Here is a 19,848-nt window from a genome sequence, read left to right as displayed (position 1 = left end):
CCCCTCTCTTGTTTTACCCTGTTTCTGTAGTGCAGGACTGCAGGGGAGAGTCAGGGAGCCTTCCTCCAACAGAGCTGTGAGGAAAAAATGGCGCTTGTGTACTGAGGAGATAGGCTCCGCCCCTTTTTCGGTGGCCTTTCTCCCGCTTTTTTGTGGAAAACTGGCAGGGGTTAAATACATCCATATAGCCCAGGAGCTATATGTGATGTATTTTTAGCCATTTAAGGTATTTTCATTGCGTCCCAGGGCGCCCCCCCCCCCAGCGCCCTGCACCCTCAGTGACCGGAGTGTGAAGTGTGCTGAGAGCAATGGCGCACAGCTGCGGTGCTGTGCGCTACCTTATTGAAGACAGGACGTCTTCTGCCGCCGATTTTCCGGACCTCTTCACTCTTCTGGCTCTGTAAGGGGGCCGGCGGCGCGGCTCCGGGACCCATCCATGGCTGGGCCTGTGATCGTCCCTCTGGAGCTAATGTCCAGTAGCCTAAGAAGCCCAATCCACTCTGCACGCAGGTGAGTTCGCTTCTTCTCCCCTTAGTCCCTCGATGCAGTGAGCCTGTTGCCAGCAGGTCTCACTGAAAATAAAAAAAACTATTTAAACTTTTACTCTAAGCAGCTCAGGAGAGCCACCTAGATTGCACCCTTCTCGTTCGGGCACAAAATCTTAACTGAGGCTTGGAGGAGGGTCATAGGGGGAGGAGCCAGTGCACACCAGCTAGTCCTAAAGCTTTTACTTTGTGCCCAGTCTCCTGCGGAGCCGCTATTCCCCATGGTCCTTTCGGAGTTCCCAGCATCCACTAGGACGTTAGAGAAAAGGATTTACCGGTAGGTACTAAAATCCTATTTTCTCTTACGTCCTAGAGGATGCTGGGGACTCCAAAAGGACCATGGGGTCTATACCAAAGCTCCAGGACGGGCGGGAGAGTGCGGACGACTCTGCAGCACCGACTGAGCAAACATGAGGTCCTCATCAGCCAGGGTATCAAACTTGTAAAACTTAGCAAAGGTGTTTGAACCCGACCACGTAGCTGTTCGGCAAAGCTGAAGTGCCGAGAACCCTCGGGCAGCCGCCCAAGATGAGCCCACCTTCCTGGTAGAATGGGCCTTTACTGACTTCGGCAACGGTAGCCCAGCCGAAGAATGAGCTTGCTGAATCGTATTACAAATCCAGCGTGCAATAGTTTGCTTAGAAGCAGGATTTCCAATCTTGTTGGAAGCATACAGGACAAACAAAGCCTCTGTTTTCCTGGTAATGGCCGTTCTGGCGACGTAAATTTTCAAAGCTCTTACAACATCAAGAGACCTTGGAACCACCACAGCATCCGAAGCCACAGGCACCACGATAGGTTGGTTAATGTGAAACGAAGAAACCACCTTCGGCAGAAATTGTTGACGAGTCCTCAATTCCGCTCTATCCGAATGGAAGATCAAATAAGGGCTCTTGTGAGACAAGGCCGCCAACTCTGACACTCGCCTGGCAGACGCCAGAGCCAAAAGCATGACCACTTTCCAAGTGAGAAACTTTAACTCAACCTTACGCAAAGGTTCAAACCAGTGAGACATAAGAAACTGCAAGACCACTTCAAGATCCCACAGCGCCACCGGCGGCACAAATGGAGGATGGATATGCAGCACTCCCTTCACGAAAGTCTGAACCTCTGGAAGGACGGCCAATTCTTTCTGAAAGAAAATAGATAAAGCCTAAATCTGCACTTTGATGGAACCCAATTTCAGGCCTGCATCGACGCCTGCCTGCAAAAAATGGAGAAACCGACCCAAGTGAAACTCCTCCGCAGGAGCTGCTTTGGTTTCACACCACAAAACATACTTTATCCAAATACAGTGATAATGTTTCACCGTAACCTCCTTCCTAGCTTTAAGGAGAGTGGGGATGACCTCCCCGGGAATACCTTTCCGAGCTAAGATTTGGCACTCAACTTCCACGCCGTTAAACGCAGCCGCGGTAAGTCCGGAAACACGCAAGGCCCCTGCAGTAACAGGTCCTCTCTTAGAGGAAGCGGCCAGGGATCTTCCACTAGTAATTCCTGAAGATCCGGATGCCAGGCCCTCCGTGGCCAATCTGGAACGACGAGTATCGCCTGAACCCCTGTTCGTCGTACGATCCTCAGCACCTTTGGAATGAGAGGAAGCGGAGGGAACACATACACCGACTGAAACACTCACGGAGTCACCAGGGCGTCCACTGCACTGGCCTGGGGGTCCCTTGACCTGGAACAATACCTTGGAAGCTTCTTGTTGAGGCGAGACGCCTTCATGTCTATCAGAGGAATTCCTCAACGCCTTGTTACTTCTGCAAATACCTCTTGATGAAGAGCCCACTCTCCCGGATGGAGATCGTGTCTGCTGAGGAAGTCTGCTTCCCAGTTGTCCACGCCCGGGAGGAAGACTGCTGACAGAGCACTCACGTGCTGTTCCGCCCAGCGAAGGATTCTTGTGGCCTCTGCCATAGCCGCCCTGCTCCTTGTTCCGCCTTGGCGGTTTACGTACGCCACCGCTGTTATGTTGTCCGACTGGATCAGGACAGGGAGACCCTGAAGAAGGTTCTTTGCTTGCAGCAGGCCATTGTAAATGGCTCTCAACTCGAGAACATTTATGTGGAGACAAGATTCCTGGCTTGACCATTTTCCCTGGAAATTTCTTCCTTGCGTGACTGCTCCCCAGCCTCGGAGACTTGCATCTGTTGTCAGCAGGACCCAGTCCTGGATTCCGAATCGGCATCCCTCTAGAAGGTGAGAGCCTTGCAGCCACCACAGGAGAGAAATCCTGGCCATGGAAGATAGACATATTTTCCAGTGCATGTGCAGGTGAGACCCGGACCATTTTTTCAGCAGATCCCACTGAAACACCCGGCATGAAACCTGCCAAACGAAATGGATTCGTAAGCCGCAACCATCTTCCCTAGTACTCGAGTGCATTGATGAATCGACACACTTGTCGGCCTCAGAAGCTCCCTGACCATGGTCTGGATTTCCAGAGCTTTGTCCTCCGGCAGAAACACTCTCTATATCTCCGTGTCTAGGATCATGCCCAGGAAGGGCAGCCGAGTGGCCGGGATCAACGGAGACTTTGGCAAATTTAGAATCCAACCGTGATGACGAAGAACCGATAGGGAGAGATCCACATTTCTTAACAACTGTTCCTTGGACCTCGCCTTTATCAGGAGATCTTCCAAGTACGGGATAATTGTGACCCCTTGCTTGCGAAGGAGGACCATCATTTCCGCCATTACCTTGGTGAAAACCCTCGGGGCCGTGGAAAGCCCAAACGGCAACGCCTGAAATTGGTAATGACAATCCTGCACCGCGAACCTCAGGAAGGCCTGATAAGGAGGGTATATCGGGACGTGTAAGTAAGCATCCTTTATGTCAACTGACGCCATAAAATCCCCCCCTTCGAGGCTGGAGATCACCGCTCGAAGAGACTCCATCTTGAACTTGAAAATTTTCAAGTATGGATTGAGAGATTTCAGGTTCAGAATCAGTCTGATCGAGCCGTCCGGCTTCGGTACGACAAAGAGGCTCGAATAGAAGCCTTCCCCCCGTTGGGACGGGGAAACCAGCACAACAACCCTCTGTGGACACAGCTTTTGTATTGCAGCAGTTACCACTTCTCTTTCCGGAAGAGAAGCTGGCAAGGCCGACTTGAAAAAGCAGTGGGGGGGCATCTCCTGAAACCCCAGTTTGTACCCCTGGGACACTATGTCTAAGACCCAAGGATCCTGGTCCGATTGAAACCAGACCTGACTGAAGAAACGGAGACGGCCCCCCACTGGTACGGACTCCCGCAGGGGAGCCCCAGCGTCATGCGGTGAATTTGGTAGAGGTGGGGGAGGACTTCTGGTCCTGGGAGCCCGACACGGCGGGCGACTTCTTTCCCCTTCCTCTACCTTTTGAAGCGAGGAAAGACGAGCCCTTTCCTTTTTTGTATCTATTAGGCCGAAAGGACTGCATCTGAGGATGGGGTGCCTTTTTCTGTTGTGTGGGGACATAAGGAAGGAAAGATGACTTACCCGCAGTAGCGGTAGACACCAGGTCAGCAAGGCCGTCACCAAACAAGACACTACCTTTAAAAGGGAGAGCTTCCATATTCTTCTTGGAGTCGGCATCAGCATTCCATTGATGAGTCCACAGCGCCTTCCTAGCCGAGACCGCCATTGCATTGGCTCTTGATCCCAAGAGGCCCACATCCCTCGCCGCATCTTTCAGGTAATCTGCCGCGTCCTTGATATAACCAAGAGTCAAATGAATGTTATCCCTATCAAGGGTATCCATATCAGAATCCAAATTTTCAGCCCACTTTGTAATAATACTACTCACCCATACCGATGCTACCGCAGGCCTGAGCAATGCACCAGTATTAATGAAAATGGACTTCAATGTCGTCTCCAGCTTGCGATCCGCTGGATCTTTAAGAGCAGCCGTGTCAGGGGACGGAAAAGCCACCTTCGTGGACAATCGGGATACAGCCTTGTCGACATTTGGAGACGACTCCCATTTTTCCCTGTCATCAGAGGGGAAAGGATACGCCATGAAAATTCTCTTGGGAATCTGCCATCTCTTGTCCGGTGACTCCCAAGCCTTTTCACAAAGAGTATTCATTTCATGAGAGGGGGGAAACTTCACCTCAGGTTTTTTCCCTTTAAATAAGCAAATCCTTGTTTCCTGCACACGTAAAACATCTTTAATAGCCACAATCATGTACTGAATACTCTTAACTACCATTGGGTGTAAAGTAGCCTCATTAAAATCGACATCTGAATCAGAGTCCGTGTCGGTATCCGTATCTACCATCTGGGTAAACTAACGTTTTTGTGACCCTGAAAGGGTCTGCACCTGAGCCAAAGCATCCTCCATGGATTTCCTCCATACTTGTGTCTGAGACTCAGATTTATCCAGCCTCTTAGACAAAAAGGCCACATTTGCATTGAGTGTACTTAACATAGTAACCAAATCATGTGTCGGCTGTGCCGACAGAGTAATATCCAACTGCTTTTCTGCGCCCCCAGTACCTTCCTCCGGGGAGGAACACTCAGTCTCAGACATGCCGACACACCCAAACGCACTCTGCCTAAAACTAGGGGACAGACCCACAGGGAAGTCCGGAGAGAGAAACACAGAGGGAGTATGCTGTCCTTAATGATAAAAAAGCACCAATTTATCCCCCCTCCGTTTTGCTCCCCTTTACTTGTAAGGAGCATGGAGGTCCCGGGCCAGCGTCTCTGCATGAGTCAAAATGGCTTTGGTGAGCTGTGCGGCTAAGCCCCGCCCCTTCCAGGCACGCTTCAGTCCCGCTAAAATTCAAATATTTTATGCTGGCGGGGGTATGAAATACAGTGTCCGTACACCGAATATGCCTGTATGCCAGCTCAAAATGACCCCAGTAACGTGCTGCCCAGAGCGCTCCCCCCCCAGCGCCCTGCACCCTGTGAGTGCCGTTGGTGAAGTGTGCGAGAGCATGGAGCGCATCGCTACCGCTGCGCTGTACCTCGTTACTGAAGTCTTCTGCCGTCTGATGTCTTCGGATCTTCTCATACTCACCCGGCTTCTTTCTTCTGGCTTCGGTGAGGGGGGTGACGGCGCGGCTCCGGGAACAAGCAGCTAGGCAAACCAAGTGATCGAACCCTCTGGAGCTAATGGTATCCAGTAGCCTAAGAAGCAGAGCCCTTAACTAAGAAGAAGTAGGTCTGACTTCTCTCCCCTCAGTCCCTCGATGCAGGGAGCCTGTAGCCAGCAGGTCTCCCTGAAAATAAAAAACCTAACAAAAGTCTTTTCTAGAGAAACTCAGTAGAGCTCCCCTAGTGTGTGTCCAGTCACTCCTGGGCACAAAGTCTAACTGAGGTCTGGAGGAGGGGCACAGAGGGAGGAGCCAGTTCACACCCAGTCAAAGTCTTTTTAGTGTGCCCAAGCTCCTGCGGATCCCGTCTATACCCCATGGTCCTTTTGGAGTCCCCAGCATCCTCTAGGACGTAAGAGAAATGACAGTTAGGAGCTAATTGGTACTTTATCACCATGCAATTTATCACTCTCCAAGGCTTGATAAATCTGGGCTTTATAATAATCCTCTTTACAGATATGATTTTATACTCGTCATGATGAAATCTACTAATCTCTTGGGTTTGTGTTGTGTGTGCCTGAATGGCGTCTTCTGGTTCCCCTCCCACTACTATCATATCGTAGGGGGGGGGGGGGGGGTTGTGTATGTGGCTCTATGATTGAAATAGCTGCCTTTGTTTATTTGTGATGTAGTTAGCCCTGTCTCTTCTTTACTTACTGTTCCCTCTGCTATAGTACCTGTTATGAAGAAACATTTGTGATGATCCGCAACAAGATACCCCCTTGTTTGTGCCTGGATGACACAGTTACACACAAATGAACACACGAGGGGGGTTAATTCTTTAAAGAAAACCAAATACCTATGATTACTCGGGTAGATTCACCATAATACAGGGTTGGTGTTGCTCCCCAGAGTCAGAAAACCAAATATTCTAGAAAGAGAAAAGAAGACTCTATCTTGGGGGCACTCTTTGAAATATAAATAGGGCCAGATATACCCTTAGGTATCATTAAAATATAACATTTAATTGTATCTTTAAAATTAATAGGAATTTGAAAAGGAAAAATATATAAACACACACACAGGTTTATTCATATACACCTTGGGATCACTTGTCTATCACAAGGAGTTCAAAGAACACTGATTGCTCACTATGGAGCTTATTGGTTCAGAGAACACTGATTGCTCACCGAGGAGCTTGTTTTAATTATTTTTATTCAGATTTTTTTATAACCAATTATGATCTCTCACTGTTTAAACAACCATATCATGAATAGGTATTGATTTACCGAACGTCAGCTCCTATATTCTCAAACACATGTATAATTATAAAAATTCTAAATTTGCCCAAATGGTATATACACAGTGTTGAGAGATGCAGAATGCCCATCATATTTATATGGTATCTTATGCGCTCATTAGTAGCCCGACATAAATAGTTGGTATAGAGAGAAAAAGGAAAGAGTAAAAAAGATGATCAGTATGCCATGGTACATTGCTTCTACTGTCTCACCGTCATGAGCTCAAGGTTTTTGTTAGCTCAGCGGCCGGTGGATGAGAGGGCAGCGACCTTGAAATTTCTGACCAGAAAGAGGATAAGTGGCCGTACTGCTTTCCCTGTTAGAGCGGATGGAATGTCTCGATATCCTAGGACATTGCAGGACACTGCACCGCAATCCAGGGATGAGTGTTAACCGAAATTGAGTACAATTCCTGCCTGTTTAATTTTCAGGTAATTGCAGGGAGATGATAGGGAGTGGTTCAATGTTAAACCAGTGCCGTGCACATTCTCACATAGAAATGCATTTATCAAAAAAGCCGTTCTCCACACAGGCTATTAGCAAAGTACTTTCCCAAATTTATTTTCAGGTATACTTTATCGGTATACTAATATTGTTAGGCTCACTTAACATAATTCATTATTTTCTCTAACATTTGACCATAGGTCACTGAACAATATGTGTTGGGCTAAAAGTAGCAGCAAACCCAGCTAGAATGAAAAGTTTTTATGACCGCAAACCCAGTCCAGCCGCTGAGATCTCTTTTCGTCATGTACTCTGGTCACTAGGACCGGTGCAGCGGACGGCAAATATGAAAACAGCAGCGCTTCGGGTATTACTGGCCGGAAAAAAGATTAGTAGCTGTGCTGCTTTCCACGTTAGAGCGGTTGCAGCGCCTTGATATCATAGGACAGAGCAAGGACGCTGCACCACAATCCGTGGATGAGAGCTAGCTGAAAATAGGAAGATTACCGTTCTAAAGGCAGCAGGACTTCTGGACGGAGCAGCGTATGTTGGTTGTAGGACCAGTGATTCTAACTTTCACAAGGCGACATTGCCATGCTGATTCCAGCCGTGCCAAAACGCGTTTTCACCCGTAGGCTTGCTCACTTCACTGCACTATCTGGCACTAATCTTCCTATTTTCAGCTAGCTCTCATCCACGGATTGTGGTGCAGCGTCCTTGCTCTGTCCTATGATATCAAGGCGCTGCAACCGCTCTAACGTGGAAAGCAGCACAGCTACTAATCTTTTTTCCGGCCAGTAATACCCGAAGCGCTGCTGTTTTCATATTTGCCGTCCGCTGCACCGGTCCTAGTGACCAGAGTACATGACGAAAAGAGATCTCAGCGGCTGGACTGGGTTTGCGGTCATAAAAACTTTTCATTCTAGCTGGGTTTGCTGCTACTTTTAGCCCAACACATATTGTTCAGTGACCTATGGTCAAATGTTAGAGAAAATAATGAATTATGTTAAGTGAGCCTAACAATATTAGTATACCGATAAAGTATACCTGAAAATAAATTTGGGAAAGTACTTTGCTAATAGCCTGTGTGGAGAACGGCTTTTTTGATAAATGCATTTCTATGTGAGAATGTGCACGGCACTGGTTTAACATTGAACCACTCCCTATCATCTCCCTGCAATTACCTGAAAATTAAACAGGCAGGAATTGTACTCAATTTCGGTTAACACTCATCCCTGGATTGCGGTGCAGTGTCCTGCAATGTCCTAGGATATCGAGACATTCCATCCGCTCTAACAGGGAAAGCAGTACGGCCACTTATCCTCTTTCTGGTCAGAAATTTCAAGGTCGCTGCCCTCTCATCCACCGGCCGCTGAGCTAACAAAAACCTTGAGCTCATGACGGTGAGACAGTAGAAGCAATGTACCATGGCATACTGATCATCTTTTTTACTCTTTCCTTTTTCTCTCTATACCAACTATTTATGTCGGGCTACTAATGAGCGCATAAGATACCATATAAATATGATGGGCATTCTGCATCTCTCAACACTGTGTATATACCATTTGGGCAAATTTAGAATTTTTATAATTATACATGTGTTTGAGAATATAGGAGCTGACGTTCGGTAAATCAATACCTATTCATGATATGGTTGTTTAAACAGTGAGAGATCATAATTGGTTATAAAAAAATCTGAATAAAAATAATTAAAACAAGCTCCTCGGTGAGCAATCAGTGTTCTCTGAACCAATAAGCTCCATAGTGAGCAATCAGTGTTCTTTGAACTCCTTGTGATAGACAAGTGATCCCAAGGTGTATATGAATAAACCTGTGTGTGTGTTTATATATTTTTCCTTTTCAAATTCCTATTAATTTTAAAGATACAATTAAATGTTATATTTTAATGATACCTAAGGGTATATCTGGCCCTATTTATATTTCAAAGAGTGCCCCCAAGATAGAGTCTTCTTTTCTCTTTCTAGAATAGTACCTGTTATGCCAGATATTGAGTTCCTGACTACAACATTACCACTCAATTTTTTTGCAATGTATTCAAAATGCCGTGTTATTGTCACGTTTACTATTTTTCTCTCTGTTTTTGTGCTATTATTATTGTTATTTTTATTATTATATAATGCACTATTTTATTCCTTGTACTGTTACACATTTTTCATGTCTCCTGTGTTTTCTGTTCAATGTGTTCTTATGGGTGGAAATGTCCAAATCTTATTTATAAAAAAAAAAAAGATTGAGGGCTAAATAGGTGGCATGTTCTGGTCTCTGATAGGTTAGCCAATCAGAATGTTCCAAATCACCCCATTCAGTGAACGGAGCCAAGTCATAGAAACTCAGATGTTACTGTAAATGAGCAGCAATGCTAAAAGAAAAGAAATGCAATTAAGCATAGACTTGGGTACTTACTCAATTAAAGAGATGGAGAAGTACATTTGCCATGAAGAGGTCATATGAACTAGAGAAATCGTTTTGGGGTACAATGCAACCAAGGCATTGTGAGCGCCAGGATTCTGCTGCTGGGATTTCATACCCAACCCCATGCATGCATCCTTTCATTGAGGGAAATTATCTATGGAGCCATATAAGTAAACAAAATTTCTACGGGAAAGGCGCCATTATATTAAAGCAATAAAAGATTACATTTATCCTGGTAATGTACTCTATTTAGAATGCTACATCATTGTGGGGTTAATAATTTTGGTCTTCACATATACTGCCTGTAAGCTATGAAATGTTAAAGGGATATCTCTGGCAACCATTGTTTCAGTGACAATGCTTTTACTGTGGACTATTTATAAACCAAAACATTATACTAATTTTATATTATTAATTATAGATGAAATTCAGAAGAAATACACTGGCACTTATAGTTGATGAATCACAGTGTCAGTACAAAACTCTTCTGTAGAATTACTGTCAGTAAAAGTCACCAACTATTATGTTAATGGCACATATTAAGACGGCAATATATGTTGCTATGAAAAGGCAGCACAGCCAGCTTCCACTGATATGCCGTTTGCACTTTAATACAATGAGCAAAAGTTAACAATAAATACAATTTTTTTTTATAAAAAAAAGTCAGCCAAGCTCCTCTTCATGATTATGTGCAGATAATTTTACAAGTGATACATTATTCATTATTTATAGAAAATAAACACCCAGCACAAGCTCATTGCTGGAAATAGTAGTTATCAAGTCAAGTCCTCGGTGGCCACAACCAGCAAAATGGATAATGTCTCAATTGCCGAGAAGATGATGAAACAGAAACAGGTTTTATATTCATACATTTTCTCCAACAGTGAACATACAATACATCGTGTGTTCGTCACAATGGTTAATGCGTCAAGTAGATGGCTATGGGAATTGAACCTGAAAAACCAGATTTGGCTGAACCTCCTACAAAACAAACACCAAAGGTCAAATTTTAGAAAGTGTGGGTTTACAAAAGTAGAGGATTTGCTCATAGGACCCAAAGCAGATTCTGGGTATCATTTATCTGGTACATACTAGAAAAAAATAGCTAGCATTAGATTAGTTGCTATGTGCAACATGCCGACAACTTAGTAATACCCCCAAGTGATCTGCAGAGGAGAAAGATCTGCCCATATGAAGTTCTCTCTACAGGCTATATGGAAAGGCTACACACAATTTAGAATGCCACTAAACCACTACACACTGGCTTACACATCATGCTCCCTCCCATCACACTACCCCTTATGACCTGCCCATGTCATGTACTATCCTCAGCAATTGTCAACTATTATGCAGTTTCCCAGGCCACCCTTTCTTATTTACTGAAAAAGGTTCCAGTCTGCTCCACTTAACTTCTAGGCCCAGCTACAGCAGTACTTGATCTAAAAGCACCAGGTCTTCAATAATCCTATCCGTGAACGGTCATTGGGAATGCATACTGCTCACACCTGCAGCTACAACAACACAGTAAACGTGCAGAAACTATATGCATGTGTTTGTCAGTATATAAAGTACACTTTCTCACAATCAGAGGCTTCCCCCTCCCCCCCACCCACACACACACTGAGTAGGCATTTACGTAATTTACATATTGCAATCCCACTTCTACCACCATCCACATGTCCATACTTATCAGTCACTCTCTTGCTATAAGCAAAGACTTAAAATAGAAAGATACACGCAGCATCAGCTAAGGTATAACTAGCATTTTGATTGGCTAGATATTTTTTTTTCCTAAGCAGCATAATACTTGCATTTTACTTAGGAGAACTACAAAAAAAATAAGTATTTGTCTAATGGGTGCCTCCAAATTCAGGGTTTTCCCTAATAAGGAGGGAGATTTTCATAATGCTGGTTAGCAAACAAGCCTGCAGAATATAAAATGTTTCTTTGTGGAATAACCCTCCACCCCCACTCTTCTCAAACTTGTATCTCTTTCATAAAGGGAATTATTGTTGTACTTCAATGGCTATTTTCTATCATTTACCTACACAATTGTTCGTACTTCACTGGTACTGCTAAACAGACAAGCTACAATTTTTAATGTAAAAAAAAAAAAAATCAATACAAAATTATTGAATGGGGAAAAGTAAATCGAGATTAAATGCATTTCTTGTAGATTTATGCACATTTTAGCCATAACATCAGAAGTAGAAGGGATGTAATACGAATGCTATACTGCTTTTTAAAGGCTAAGTGCTTTTGAAAAAGCAGGAAGTTTTAAATGCTGCAGGGGACAGCTGTATAAGCTACAAATATATAATGTATGAGCCCCGTCTGGCTCCAGCAGGACATGCTGCAAAATATCTGATAGCATTAAAAAGGACATTGTGTCAGAAGGGGATATATTCAAAACTGCGGGCAGAAATACAATCTTCCACTTTCATACAGTCATTTCCAGATGTGCCTTTGAGGTTTTCATATATCCCATTATTGATCATTTAGGAGAGGCACAGTTATTCTGTACTAGTGCGCATCATAACGGATTTAGATGCATTACGTGGTTATTACAGTATATCCCTAGATCCGCCATGTGCTGCAGAAGTTTACAGCCATAAACAAGAGGATGACAAAAACATCCACTATAAAATATTATAAATATCTGTAATACGATTTACGAAAGGAAAGGAACACTTTAATTTGTAAAACATATAGGTGGTCATTCCGAGTTGTTCGCTCGGTAATTTTCTTCACATCGCAGCGATTTTCCGCTAATTGCGCATGCGCAATGTTCGCACTGCGCCAAGTAAATTTGCTATGCAGTTAGGAATTTTACTCACGGCATTACGAGGTTTTTTCTTTGTTCTGGTGATCGTAATGTGATTGACAGGAAGTGGGTGTTTCTGGGCGGAAACAGGCCGTTTTATGGGTGTGTGTGAAAAAACGCTGCCGTTTCTGGGAAAAACGCGGGAGTGTCTGAAGAAACGGGGGAGTGTCTGGGCGAACGCTGGGAGTGTTTGTGACGTCAAACCAGGAACGAAACTGACTGAACTGATCGCAGTTGCCGAGTAAGTGTGGAGCTACTCAGAAACTGCTAAGAAGTGTCTATTCGCAATTCTGCTAATCTTTCGTTCGCAATTTTACTATGCTAAGATTCACTCCCAGTAGGCGGCGGCTTAGCGTGTGCAAAGCTGCTAAAAGCAGCTTGCGAGCGAACAACTCGGAATGAGGGCCATAGTGATATGCCAGAGATTCTTACACCAGACTAGAACCTTTTCTAATTTTAGATTTATTAATACCTACATATGTGATGTCAGCAAATGTAAAAATGCAACATGTGTTGCCCAGTATAGTGTTCTACAAGACTGTATGGGTCATAGAGTACTTTCTGTCAAACAAAACAAGTGTTTTTCCATATCAGATGTACCGTATATACTCGAGTATAAGCCGACTTTTTCAGCACTTTTTATTGTGCTGAAAAAGCCCCTTCGGCTTATACTCGAGTCAGTATTTAGGAGGGACACGGAGGGCACAGCGCGCGGCTCTCCTGTGTCCCTCCTGCGTCAGCGGCGTGTGTGTGTTAAAGGAAGTGCACGAACCGGCACTTCCTTTAACACACACACGCCGCTGCCGCCGGAGACGCAGGAGGAACACAGGAGAGCCGCGAGCTGTGCCCTCCATGTCCCTCCTTCAGAAGACAGCGCGGGAGCGACGGAGGGTAAGTACGGTAACTGGCACTGTGGGGCATATCTGGCAGCATGAGGGCATATCTGGCACTGTGGGGCATATCTGGCAGCATGAGGGCATATCTGGCACATTTGGCACTGTGGGGCATATCTGGCAGCATGAGGGCATATCTGGCACTGTGGGGCATATCTGGCAGCATGAGGGCATATCTGGCACTGTGGGGCATATCTGGCAGCATGAGGGCATATCTGGCACTGTGGGGCATATCTGGCAGCATGAGTGCATATCTGGCACTGTGGGGCATATCTGGAAGCATGAGGGCATATCTGGCACTGTGGGGCATATCTGGAAGCATGAGGGCATATCTGGCACTGTGGGGCATATCTGGAAGCATGAGGGCATATCTGGCACTGTGGGGCATATCTGGCAGCATGAGGGCTTATCTGGCACTGAGGGGGCATATCTGGCAGCATGAGGGCATATCTGGCACATTTGGCACTGTGGGGCATATCTGGCAGCATGAGGGCATATCTGGCACTGTGGGGCATATCTGGCAGCATGAGGGCATATCTGGCACTGTGGGGCATATCTGGCAGCATGAGGGCATATCTGGCACTGTGGGGCATATCTGGAAGCATGAGGGCATATCTGGCACTGTGGGGCATATCTGGAAGCATGAGGGCATATCTGGCACTGTGGGGCATATCTGGAAGCATGAGGGCATATCTGGCACTGTGGTGCATATCTGGCAGCATGAGGGCTTATCTGGCACTGAGGGGGCATATCTGGCAGCATGAGGGCATATCTGGCACATTTGGCACTGTGGGGCATATCTGGCAGCATGAGGGCATATCTGGCACTGTGGGGCATATCTGGCAGCATGAGGGCATATCTGGCACTGTGGGGCATATCTGGAAGCATGAGGGCATATCTGGCACTGTGGGGCATATCTGGAAGCATGAGGGCATATCTGGCACTGTGGGGCATATCTGGAAGCATGAGGGCATATCTGGCACTGTGGGGCATATCTGGAAGCATGAGGGCATATCTGGCACTGTGGTGCATATCTGGCAGCATGAGGGCTTATCTGGCACTGAGGGGGCATATCTGGCAGCATGAGGGCATATCTGGCACATTTGGCACTGTGGGGCATATCTGGCAGCATGAGGGCATATCTGGCACTGTGGGGCATATCTGGCAGCATGAGGGCATATCTGGCACTGTGGGGCATATCTGGAAGCATTAGGGCATATCTGGCACTGTGGGGCATATCTGGAAGCATGAGGGCATATCTGGCACTGTGGGGCATATCTGGAAGCATGAGGGCATATCTGGCACTGTGGTGCATATCTGGCAGCATGAGGGCTTATCTGGCACTGAGGGGGCATATCTGGCAGCATGAGGGCATATCTGGCACATTTGGCACTGTGGGGCATATCTGGCAGCATGAGGGCATATCTGGCACTGTGGGGCATATCTGGCAGCATGAGGGCATATCTGGCACTGTGGGGCATATCTGGAAGCATGAGGGCATATCTGGCACTGTGGGGCATATCTGGAAGCATGAGGGCATATCTGGCACTGTGGGGCATACCTGGAAGCATGAGGGCATATCTGGCACTGTGGTGCATATCTGGCAGCATGAGGGCTTATCTGGCACTGTGGGGCATATCTGGAAGCATGAGGGCATATCTGGCACTGTGGGGCATATCTGGAAGCATGAGGGCATATCTGGCACTGTGGGGCATATCTGGCAGCATGAGGGCTTATCTGGCACTGAGGGGGCATATCTGGCAGCATGAGGGCATATCTGGCACATTTGGCACTGTGGTGCATATCTGGCAGCATGAGGGCTTATCTGGCACTAAGGGGGCATATCTGGCAGCATGAAGGCATATCTGGCACTGAGGGGGCATATCTGGCAGCATGATGGCATATCTGGCACTGTGGAGCATATCTGGCAGCATGAGGGCATATCTGGCACATCTGGCACTGTGGGGGCATATCTGGCAGTATGAGGGCTGTGTACGGCTAGAGCTGCATTTCCCACTCTAGGCTTATACTCGAGTCAATAAGTTTTCCCAGGTTTTTGTGGTAAAATTAGGTGCCTCGGCTTATATTCGGGTCGACTTATACTCGAGTATATACGGGTAGTTGTAGTTTGGGTAGGTCACACAAGTCATTTAATATGTATCCCACCCATTGTGACTATAGATGTTACTGTATAATAACCAACAGCAATATTAACAATACATATATGCACATCATCTCATTCCTTCCCATAACTGTTTCACTGACCGATAAGAGAAAGAGAACTGCTTGTCTAAGAAGTAAACAAATGTATCATTTACTTTCCATGAACTTCACTATACACATAAAATAAATAAGCTGAATGGGGTCATTAGCTCCATTTTACAGGTACATTCTGCAAGTTTGTGATAATAACATAGTGGTAGTCTTTTCACAGGTCCAAACAGATTGGAATCCAATATAATAAAAGGCTAATGCTGTTCCTCACCTCTATGGGGGGAATCCAAGTGTTTTGCACGCCAGCAGCAACAAGATGGCGCCCGACGAAGCAATTCAATTGTTGCTCCGTTCGGGCGTGCACAGCCGCCGGCGCGGACATTACTGCTATGTTGGTCCATTATTTTGATGGACTGGTAACTAATAAGACATATCTAACAATGTAAGTCACACACACAAACACACACATAATATACACACATAATATTTAATAATAATAACACTTTCTGTAGATTGAAATTACTTAACACAGAATGTTATTATTTGTCGGCATTAAGTGATCAGATGATAGGCAAAGGACAAGAAAGACTATTACAGCATCTAATCATTGACCTGAAAGGAACACCCAGTAATCTCAGAATACAAATATTTAAAAGTTCCTAATAAACATATTTACCTCCTCTAACAAACCCGTTAGTAGCAATGGCGGACGTAGACAATCCAGTGATGGTAGTCACCACAGTGGCCATTGCAATGACAACAATAGCTAAACCTGTCGAAAGACAAAACACATATTTGTACATAAACTTGAAAATAAAAATTAAACATTTAATAAAAAGTGCAAAATAAGAGTTAAACTTCATAAATAAAATCTTTAGTAAAATAAGCTGTAGGACACATTCAGCCAGGGCTTCAGATACATCTTGTGCACTCTTATCAAAGAGTGGGCATATGTAATTAATGGCATATGACCACACCCGTTAGGAAAAAGATTCAATCTGAAGTCTGTGCAAGTCACTGCATAGCGGCAGAGAGTGCCCTTGGGAGAGGAGTGTTTCTCCTCCTCCATGGCTGATTCAGGCCCTTGCTGGGCCCTCCAGACAAGCCCTCTCCCCCCTCTCTTGGCACCCACTGAATTCAGCATGTCTTATGTTTTGCCCATGTACTAGAAATGATCTAACAGTTTATATCCCTTATGTCACTTGCCAACCATTCACTAAGTAATGGTTAGGTAATGCTTCAAATTAATATACGATACCCTTAGCTAATTTCTCGGAATTGCATTTTTCCCCCTAAAAAGCTACCTTTGTACAAATATAAAAACATTTAAACAGGTGACAAGCCTGGAAAGCTTCCACCAAGACTGTGACAGCCACTCAGGCAGAGAGCGGAGTGTAGAGGAAGAAAGTGGAGAAGGCAGGGGAAAGGTATGAATCTGAGTGGGGCAACAAACGTGAAAATGGGATCCAAAAATGAATGGCAAGAAGAAGGGAGGAAGGTTTGAGGAACCATTATAGGAAAGATGAAGGACGGAGGAAAGAAAAGAAAAAAAACCCACACATATTCATTAGAAAAAAGGCCATGAACACACAAGCTTTTAGTCATTAGCATTTACCTGAACGTTTAATACTTTTTAGTCTTTAGCAGTCCTACTGTATTATTTAATTTTTTTTGTAATGTACACAAAACTATGTGTACTAAAATAGTAGAAATTAGTTTCACTGTCTAGTAGAAAATTAGATACATGACAGCTGAAATATTCAAAATGTATTAATATATTTTAAAATGTACACATTAATCAATGTCAATCAATAATGAAAGGAAACTTTTTCTCTTCTGCTTTCAGCAAATGGGCTAAGGGTATGCCTTTCGCGAGGGTATGCATTTCTACAATTGTGGATCCCAGATGACAAAACTATCCACACAAACCACAAAAATGCAAAAAACATGGTGTCTACCTTTTTCATGCCGACCATTTTCATGTCGACCTTTTGACCCTCTCGACCTTTTCCATGTCGACCTTTTGATCCTGTCGACCTTTTGACCCTGTCGACCTAATGTCCATCTAACATATGGTGTCTATCTATTGACTGTCTAACTAGACACTATCTATCTTTCATACCGGAACCCCAGTGATCAGGCAGCTGACGTTATGCAAACCAAGCCTCTGTCATATTACTAAGCTGCTCTCCTAGCTCCACGAAATACATCAAAGCCACCACTTTGGCACTTCCGTGAAAATTACTTTTACATTACTTGGGCTTGCCTGGAATGTCAGAAGTAGGTTACATGTTAAGGCTACACATCTGATATGGTAACTTTAGCAGTTTATAACCGCACATGCTGTGACATGTTCTTGTTTGTAATTGATGAAATAATGACTCCATATAAAACAAGAACCTCTCCCTTACAGATAAATGGAAAGACCTACCGATTCCAGCCTGCCCGACAATCCACGACAGCCTGATGAACAGCATCACACCCCATATGTTTAGCATGCATCGTACCTAGGTTTAAAAAAGAATAAACTAATTATTAAACAAAAGGCAGCTTATCTCCTAGTTACACAAAATATATCAGAAACCAAGTTTCTTATATGGCTTAATGTTTCACACTTTTCTGTGGATGATACTGTAAAATTGGTCTACTTGTTATTGGGCTGAAATGAAAAAGCGCAGATGTGTATCATTATCACAATGATTACTCAGCTTCTGTATTTAATAAATTCCCAATTTAGTTGGATGTACAGCGCAAACAATTCAGCTGGAATTCCAGTAACAGGAGATAGATGTCAACAAGGTTCAGTCTGCCAGTCTCGGGTGTCAATACATCACAGCTTTCCCAATAAGTTTCTCTTACAGACAGAGCCGGCCCTAACTATTATGATGCCCTAGGCAATATTCTGGCTGGTGCTCCCCCTTGTGGAGATAGTGGATGACTGGGAGAGGGTGACAGGGAGATAGTGGGTGACTGGGGAGGCAGGAGTGACGGGGAGATAGTGGGTGACATGGTGAAAGGATGACCGTGAGATAGTGAGTGACAGGGAATTAGTGGGTTACTGGGGGGGCAGGGGAGACAGGGAGATAGTGAGTGACTGGGAAAGGGTGACAATGAACCTCCCTGCCGGCACCAGCGACAACCATGAATCCCCCCACACACATCCCGTCAGCCCGGGATAACAGCAATGAAGGCAAAGCGGGTGGAGGATAAGGAGGACCGGTGCTGCATCAGCCATGCTGCTAATTCCAGTAATAGAGTCTCTCTCTCTAGGTTACAGTCCTGCTTTATTACATTAGATGTCCCCCCCTCCCACGCAATCACATATAAAGGACCCCTGTGTAGTATCAGTGTGTGTACGGACTCCCTGCATAAGGTCAGTGTGTGTATGGACCCTTATATAGCGTCAGTATTTATATAGTGGACCCCTGTATAGTGTCAGTGTGTAAATGCAACCATGCATAGTGTCAGTGTGTATATAATGGGCCCCTGTATAGTGTCAGTATGCAGCACTACCTCACTGACAGCGGCACATTCCCGGCTCACTGATAGCAGCACATCCCCGCCTCCTGCCTCACTGACAGCAGCACAATCCCAGACAGAAAAAATAAAAAAAACATCTATATATATATATATATATATATATATATATATATATATATATATATATAAGACTTTCTGTAAGCAGAGCCGGCCCTAGCTAAAGGCAGATTAGGCAATTGCCTAGGGCATCTGCCTCTACGTAGGGGCCGGCTCAGATACCATTGGTAGTCAGTGGGGCACCAGATGTTCGGCGGCTCTGCTCTGGCTCCGGGAGGAGAGGTGCTGCGCATGCCCTGCAGCTCCTCCTCCCATGGTCCTTTGAAGTCAGTCACTCAGACTCCGGACACTGCACCACCACTGCTACCCCCACCCGCAAAGCAGCAGCAGCAACTTTAAAAGTGCAGGGGCGGACCAGGCCAGCACTAAATGTATTTAAAACAGTAAGGAATATATATGTGTGTGTGTATGTGTGTGTATGTATGTGTGTGTATGTATATATATATATATATATATATATATATATATATATTTCCTACTATCTCTCCTCCTCATTCTGGCACAGAGCTAAAAGAAGCTAGAAAAAAAAAAAAAAAAAAAGAACAGGACCATTTCTAATATAACTAAAAGA

The 19,848-nt window shown here is 45.0% G+C and overlaps 1 protein-coding gene across 2 annotated transcripts in view; it reads right to left on the bottom strand.

Annotated features, from left to right (window-relative positions):
- SLC12A2 (solute carrier family 12 member 2) overlaps window positions 1-19,848 on the bottom strand; it is a 228,283-nt gene that overhangs the window by 119,983 nt on the left and 88,452 nt on the right. For both annotated transcript variants that reach the window (XM_063964250.1, XM_063964251.1), the window contains exons 4-5: window positions 18,112-18,187; window positions 16,357-16,452 (exon numbers count right to left, since the gene is read on the bottom strand). In XM_063964250.1, the coding sequence (XP_063820320.1) occupies window positions 16,357-16,452; window positions 18,112-18,187 (172 nt within the window). The remainder of the gene's footprint in view (window positions 1-16,356; window positions 16,453-18,111; window positions 18,188-19,848) is intronic.

Source organism: Pseudophryne corroboree, chromosome 1 (assembly GCF_028390025.1).
Source record: "Pseudophryne corroboree isolate aPseCor3 chromosome 1, aPseCor3.hap2, whole genome shotgun sequence".
In the NCBI taxonomy this organism is placed as follows: domain Eukaryota; kingdom Metazoa; phylum Chordata; class Amphibia; order Anura; family Myobatrachidae; genus Pseudophryne; species Pseudophryne corroboree.
The sequence above is the reverse complement of the archived record's forward strand: the minus strand, read 5'-3'. Positions and strand labels throughout refer to the sequence as shown.